The sequence below is a fragment of the Jatropha curcas genome, chromosome 2 (genome assembly GCF_041381405.1).
Source record: "Jatropha curcas cultivar XTBG-Jc1 chromosome 2, XTBG_Jcur_1.0, whole genome shotgun sequence".
In the NCBI taxonomy this organism is placed as follows: domain Eukaryota; kingdom Viridiplantae; phylum Streptophyta; class Magnoliopsida; order Malpighiales; family Euphorbiaceae; genus Jatropha; species Jatropha curcas.
Window position 1 is genome coordinate 27,612,531 of NC_143152.1, and position 7,607 is coordinate 27,620,137.

The 7,607-nt window shown below is 37.2% G+C and overlaps 1 protein-coding gene across 3 annotated transcripts; it reads right to left on the reverse strand.

The window, feature by feature from the left end:
• Positions 1 to 219: 219 nt before the first annotated feature.
• On the reverse strand, positions 220 to 6,952 carry LOC105648049 (stress response NST1-like protein). Of its 3 annotated transcripts, none has more exons than XR_001047561.4 (5): positions 6,756 to 6,952; positions 4,880 to 6,557; positions 3,283 to 4,352; positions 832 to 1,165; positions 220 to 370 (listed from the first exon to the last, which is right to left on the reverse strand). XR_001047561.4 is itself a non-coding variant. In XM_012234312.4 (4 exons), exons 2-4 carry the CDS (start codon positions 6,383 to 6,385, stop codon positions 1,048 to 1,050), a joined length of 2,694 nt encoding a protein of 897 aa, XP_012089702.1. In that variant the 5' UTR covers positions 6,386 to 6,557; positions 6,756 to 6,952; the 3' UTR covers positions 635 to 1,047. The 3 variants fall into 3 exon arrangements, 1 of the variants encoding a protein (XP_012089702.1); XR_002285999.3 differs by lacking the exon at positions 220 to 370 and adding an exon at positions 454 to 627; XM_012234312.4 differs by lacking the exon at positions 220 to 370 and having other exon boundaries at positions 635 to 1,165.
• Positions 6,953 to 7,607: the final 655 nt, after the last annotated feature.

Below are 7,607 nucleotides of genomic sequence, written 5' to 3' on the forward strand. Positions count from 1 at the left end.
GGAAAGGATCATAAAAATCGCGCAAATATTTTCATGTAAGGGTATGCTTAAGAATTTCACTTCGATTGTTTAATAATAATAATAATAATAAAAAACCCATAAAGAAAAGCGTGCAACCTTGTGTCGTTTTGTGTATTTTATTCTGGAAAAGAAATATCTTTGCATTTAGGCTAAGACGAGTATTAGATCAGTCGCATAACTTTGAAGCCAAGTACAGAGTCGCATAACGCTAGATGCTTTGGCCATTTGATGATTAATGCCTGCTTACAAAGCAAAATTGATTTTCACTTCACATAATAAAACTAACTTCAGCTCATCAAAACTTGAATCTACATCCAAACCCCCTGGCTTTTATACACATCACTATTTCCTGCATTCGGTACAAATCAAAACACCAAAGCTTCATCAAACAGCACAGAATTTACATAACAGCACATCAGCACAAGAAATATCTAATAAAAGGGACCTCTACCGTAATATCATGCAATGAATTGGAACCATAAAACTATAACTTCGTTTTGTGCCAAACGTACAAGAGTGAGCAATTAAAGTTTTGACGGTTGTTTAAACTTGCATTTCTTAATTAGGGTGAAGGGGGAGTCTTCCAGCCATGGAAAATTGAAAAACCTAAAAAGAAGAGAAAAGAGTTATCTTATTAACAGGTGCGTTAGTATTGTTTCATGGAACATTCTTTCACAGATGAAGAGATAAGCAACTAAGAGGAGGAATGACCATTCTCAAAAGAACTAATTTTCCTCAAAAAGGGGACACCCCCTCCCCCAACAAAGTTCAAAAAAGGTTTTTAGAATTTGTATGACATCTAGCTGTTACCTGATGCACAAGTGAATGCATGCCACGTGAGTATTCCTATCCATGCTAACGTAAGTAAAATCAATCTCCCTTATAAAGAAGAAGATGAGGAAGAAGATACAATCCTGTTCAGTATTCTGAACTTTCCTACAAAAAGAGGGAAGTTTGCCTCTTCTGAACAGGAGGTGTACTTAGGTCCCTCATACTGTTACTCCTTTTCTTGTTTTTTTCTTTTCCCTAATCAAATGACCAAAGCGACTGTACATCTGGGGTTGGGAATAAACCCCCAATATTGGGCCTTGTCACAGATGTCTTTCCAACACCTTCCCCTGAACCTTGAACAGTCCAGTCCTTCCTGCATAAGGAAACAAAAGCCAATCATGTAAGATTCACACGATGAAAATCACTGAACAGAAATTTCAGCAGATAATTGCACGAATCATACAACCCCATAAAGCCATAAACGGAAGCAGGGAAAAGAAAATGGCGAATGTTGGTGACCAGCGTATCATGACCCTCAGCTAGATTTGGCAAGATAAAGACAATCCAAAAATCAAATAGATAATCAATCCCAAATGCCGATTGGCTAAAGCATCCCAACCTAAGAATCTTTTGGAGACAGAGCAAGCTCAGAATTTTCAAAAAACTATGCCTTTCTTTTTTGATGCTGCATCAGAAAACGTGGCTGCTATGCACAAGGTCACTGCATTATCTTTGCAATATATGGAGCAAGCTTAAACAGAATATACTGATCAAAGAAGCATATTAAACTTTTTCATCCAATATTAACAGTATTTACATATTCCCAAACACGCACACGTTTCAAATAAGATGTATTTGAACATCAAACTGGTTAACAATAGAAAATGCTAAGGATACAATTTGGACTTACAAAAAAATTAACTTGAGTTGAAGGGAGGACATGGACCTAAACTTTTATAAATAAGTTTCATGCAGAAACCACCTCAAGATTGTTTGACAAATTCAATTAATATGCATACCAAACAATAGTTTCTTTTTCCTTTCTTGAGAAACCACTGCTTCTGAATAATGTCCCAATCATGAGTACTTTATACCACAAAAATATTCTAAAAAGAATGGATCTTTTAATCAATTGTATAAAACTATCCCTCTCTAGCCTCTGTAAGTACAAAGTTTTCCTTGACCAGGAAGTCAGAAACTATTCTGTGGACACACGTTTCAACATATTTTTAGTCATTGGATCTAGGGAAAGATGCTGATCTGATAGCTGAAAATTCAGGAGCAGTGCAAGCATGTCCCCTCTAAACCATCCTCTTCTCAAAACTTCATCAGTAGATTATAACCAGGGATTTTACAGCTCTCAGCCAATCAAATAGTCAACTAGTGGCATTTAGATCTCATGTATTGAGCAGATCAAAAACAGTGTCAATTACTGGGATTTAGATGTTGCCAATTGTGTCCTCACATCTAAGTCATGTACTGCATTTTAAATACTTGGGCAACAAAAGGTCCAAGAAGCAAAATTAAAATGTCTTCAGAATATAGGTGTGTAGTTCATAACCAACTCTCCTAGCTAATATCTTAAATAAATTTCAGTACAAGAGACCTTTGACCAAGACTGCAGGGGTCAATACACAATAGATTTTAAATTACCTAGTAGATAGTAATTATGCCAAAAGGCAAAGAAGTTTTAATTGTTGAGAAGGAAAGATAGAGATGAATGCAGGGTAAATAAGTGTTAAACGGAAGCAATGCAAATATTAACCAACAGCAGTCAAGCATCCAAAATAGAACCTTCACCATGAAATATTTAGGTGAAAGACAACAAGCATTATGAAACCCAACATTAAAAAATTAATGTTGCCACAATAAATAACACACACACACACACACACAAATAGGTGTGTGCTATGAGCATGTAAGATGATGACCCGTCCAACTTAGTAAGTCAACCCTGCATGCACAGGCTGACTTCAGCTGGGTGAAAGACTCTACAAAAAAAAAACCCAGAAGAAAAAAATCTACAGAAGATACATCTGCATTACAAAACTTTAGGTGGTTCTAGACCAGTACTGTAGACTGTAGGCAGTTTACAGATTTTAGGCATGAAAACAGCCATAGAAATGGCAGAAGTTTAAGTACACAAGCATGCACCCACATGATTTAGGTGGCAGGAAAGTTGATTAGGAGTTATACAAAAGAATTGGATGCTTATTCTTATAAGAGAAGAGGGTAAGTATAGTGATTGATAAATTTGAGTCAAATGATACTAAAATATCCAAACAATAGCCAGTAGAAAGATCAATAACGCATCAAGCTGGAACAATATTCAAATCCATCTCAGTATTGTTATCTAATGGACCTTTGATCAATCGCTAAATGTTTTGCCAACAAAAAAATCAGATGAATGTTTTCAGTTTATCATGTTTGAAAACCAATACTCCAAGCAAGCAATTGATATAAAAGAGGTTCATAGGGTGATTCACTCACTTGGACCAACAGTTAGCTTGAGACAGCTCAAAAGAATGGTTGCTTGCAGCTCCAGTAGGACTCCCATAAATCATTTCATTCTTAGTGCCCTCCTCTTGAGGTTTCAGAGAGAAATGGCTATCACAGGCTGACAATGGTGGATAAAAAGCTTTCTGTAACCATGGATCATTATCACTTGAACCAGTGACTGGACTAAATGCTGCACTATTCTGGCCATTGCCAAGAAAAACCTTGTGTGGAGAATGGCTACCAGAAATGACTTGGTCATCGTTTGTAAAAAGAGAAGCCATAGTTTTCTGAGATGAAGGCTGCAAGACATCTTCCTTGGTTGATCTGCTAAGTTCAGGAGGTAAAAGCCAGCTTCCTGGGCCACCTACCAAACCCAAACCATCCTGACCAAGAGGAGAACTGTTCCACATTTGCCACGTTCCCTTCTCATTCGCATGCACATCTTCCACAGGTAGAGTGTGTAAATCCTGAGTCTTAGGAGTAGCCGGAAACCAATTAGATCCATTATGCTTTTCATCTGTAATTCGTACTCGTGACAGTGGAGATTCAATTGGAGATGGCTTGCTCACTTCAGGCGATGCAGATAAATTCTTCAAAGTATGAGGCCTCTCCAATCCTATATCTGACGCAAAACCCATCCCCAGGTCCAACTGAAAATTATCAAGTGACTCTGAAACAGGCCCAAGCAATGATATCGGATCAGGAACATAACATGGATCTTCAAAAAGCTCAGGTTCCTCAGGAATAAATTCATGGGACCCTTCAACACGAGAAAAAATTGGTTCAATGGGAGGTGAGAAACCTAAACTACTGGTACTGGATACACTTGGATATGTAGATAGAGTAAATGGCGATGGCAGCCCAAAACTGATTGGATTATCAAATGACTGTATTGATGATGACTGCCCATGTAAATGTGGGCTTTGAACTTCAGCTTGCGGCTTTGAGTTTGGCCTACTTATGACATTTGTGTTTGAGGGTAAAGGAGCAGCTGATGTTCGAGTAAATAATTGTTGCCATGATTTTTTAGGAGCTGGCCTTAGTTGTGGTTCTGAGACAATCTGTAATGAAAAATTAAATAATGAAACACTGATTTTCTTTATAATGCAGTTCATTTATAACACTTCATCAAACTTTAAGACATTACCATAATGAAAATATTGACTTGCTTATCAAAATATATATGCACATATAATCATTTCCCCAAAAGAACAGGCAGCTAATCCTTTCAAAAAAAAAAGAGGCAGCCAAAAAAAGTAATGGGAAACATTACTTAATGAGGATATACAGCTGGAATACAAAATTTTAGGTCAAAAGTGTGTCAATTTCACTCAAATGCCAATCAATCAATATCTAAACATTACATCAATCCAAAAATTACTTTTGTAACCAGTCATATCAAGATTTCAGATGAATTCACAACTGACAAAAATATGTTGCCATGAGGATAAAGTGAACAGAGGGTAACAAAGTAACTTCTTCATACCTTACTTAGGCCACCGTTAAAAAAAAAAACATATATATATATATATATATATATATATATATATATATATATATATTAAAAGGGATACGGGAGACAACTTACAGGACGGTTTACATTCTTATCATCTCCATTCACATTTGATTTCCCAACAGGACGCTCAGGTGGACATACATCCCTCCTATGGGCAGAAGCATGGCCATGATCTACAGAACTGTTGAACTTATTTTCTTTTGTAATATTTGCAGGAGTATTAGCAGTCTTTCCAAAGAAACCACTTCCAGTAAAAGCTCTAGAGGAAGACAAGAATGTACCCCTCATTCGATCCAGATATCTAGTTCCAGCATTTCCACGGATATAACTGCTTGCAGATGGATGCTTTACCACATGTCCTGATTCAGCATTCTGGCCCTTCATACTGTCTGTCCCTGATTTCTGATGTTCCCGACGATCATTTTCACTCTTCTTCTCAAAGTCTCTTTTCTTGTCACTTTCCTTGCCTGTTTTCTTTTCCAACTCTTCAGCATCAGAATTACTCTTACTAGACGCCTTGTCTTTTTCCTTCTTTCTTTCTTGACGTTTCTTTTCTGCTTCCTTCCTACTATCTTTCTCCCTGGTGGGTGGTGAAGATTTGCTCTGATCTTTTTCAGCCTCCATTTTCTCATCCCTAAGCCTCCTGCGTTCCTCTACCAATCTTGCAACCTCCTCTCTCTGCTTTCTTTCTTCCTCCTCCAAAAGCTCCTTCTCTAACCTAGCCTGTCGTTTCTCTTCAGCTTTTCGCCGTGCTTTTTCTCCTCTACTCTCATGATAACTTGCCCCATTCTCACCCCTCTTAGCCAACATTCCCCGATGATCTGCATCAGAAGAAGCATCTTCCTTTGATGAACTAACTCTAAAAATCTTTCTCCATATCCATCTAATGCTCAAGAAAAAAGAAGTCAACAACTTGCATGCAAAAATTACAACACCTGAATAAGATTTCTCAGCCAAACAATTCTCATCATCTCCAAAAATCCCACTCCCATTCTTCCGCCAATAACTAGAGTTCCCTGCAATGGACCCACCAACCCAATTGCCATTTTCTAACCAATCCTGACTGCACATCCATCCATTATCAGACCATGCCTTGCCATTCAATATCTTCCCACCTTTGCCAACCAGATCCTTAATAATCCCAGAATTAGGCATTCCCATTCCAGAGGACACGGGCAAGTCTAAAACCGGCCTCTTGGAAATATGGCCACAATAGGAACACATAAATCTACCACCTCCTGGATTCTGATCCCTATAAGGAGTCAAACAGTTTCTGCACCTCCTTGTTGCAGTCTTCCGCAGCTTCTGCAATTCAATTGCTGCAGACCTTTTTCTCTCCCTTAACCTAGCATTTCTACGCACACGCCAAGCAGACAGCTGGGGCATCAAAATCTCATACCAAAATAGAGTGACCAAAAGCACAAAAACACAAGCGAGCCTAGGCGAGGTGATCTCGAATCGAAAAGCAGGCGGCAGAAGCTGTGAGAGAGCCCACAATCCTATAAGAGGAATAACTAACCAAGGTAGCATACTAGCAACCCGGCGAGACCACTTCTGGATCACACACAGTATACACATTATCCTCTTAACCCACACCTATCTTCCCCGTGTTGAAAGCGAACAAAAAAAAAAAAACCTAGCAATCGGAATAGAAATTACACCCCGTCAAAACAATGCTTCAAATTGAAAACCCTAGTCCCTAACTTCCCGTCGAAACAGATTATCAATGCCGAGCGATTCCTCGAGAACCCTAAAACCATTAAAAAAATTAAATATATCCAAATCCGTCAAGAACATTAAAAAGAGAAAAACCTAAACCGACATTAACATTTCAATAATTGAGATTGATCACAAACAACCAAGCCCGAGAAAAGGATAAAGAATTAGGGTTCCGACAAAACGGTGTCGCGTAGGGCGGGACTAATGCAAGGGAGATTTGAAGACTTACAGATTGCAAGTTCATGGCAGCGATTGGTATTGTATATCGGGATAGATGGAAGAAGCTGCTAGTCGGGTCTTGCGGCGGATTCGGGTCGAAGCCGGTCTATGTGGCTCGTTCGTCCGTTCTTACCAGCGAAGAAACTGTGCGAATGTGTGAGAGAGAGAGATTGTGAATAAAAAGATAAGAGAGATGGAGAAGAAAATGAAGGAACGTAAGCAAAATTAATTATATAAGCAATCCTTGAACCGGAGCCCTGGACCGGGTTCGGTAATTTCCGGCCAGTTCTTTTTTTCGTTAAATAATGAAATAAAAGATAAATTTTTAATCATTGTCGTTAATAGCTGATCTATTAAATGCACAACTTGACCCTCCTTTTAAAAAAAAAATTATGATTATTTTCACTTGAAAATGAAAAATCTATATTACATGTTAAAAAATATCATCATACTTACAGAGATAACATATAACATATGTGAAGATATTTAATTACATTAATATACAGTTATTTAGTCAATTTCAAAGCAATTTTAATCTTTTTTTTTTTTTATCATATTGGGTCCATTCTAATATGATTTTGAAACCAATCACCTTAAATTGATTTTTAATTCAAATTTCCAAGCAGTTTCAATTTAGAACCAGGTTGTAGTTGAGCATACATCTATGTTGGATTAAAAGCTGTTTATATCTTGAGATATTTATATAAATATTCCATTTATATGTTCGTTTTTTTAGGTTATTTTTTATATAGATTTTATAAATATATTCTAATTTTCAGAAAAAAAAATCATCAATATTAATAGGTAGAAATAATATTTTTGATTAATACTCATTTTCGAGTAATATTTATTAAATTTTTAA

Bases quoted from the DNA above. Each gene is read 5' to 3' on its own strand.
- LOC105648049 (XM_012234312.4), bottom strand. From the start codon at position 6,385: ATGTGTATACTGTGTGTGATCCAGAAGTGGTCTCGCCGGGTTGCTAGT. The intron at 4,353-4,879 runs GTAAGTTGTCTC...TTTTCATTACAG, and splicing joins ATAAGAATGTAAACCGTCCT to ATTGTCTCAGAACCACAACT. The intron at 1,166-3,282 runs GTGAGTGAATCA...TTCCTTATGCAG, and splicing joins CAAGCTAACTGTTGGTCCAA to GAAGGACTGGACTGTTCAAG.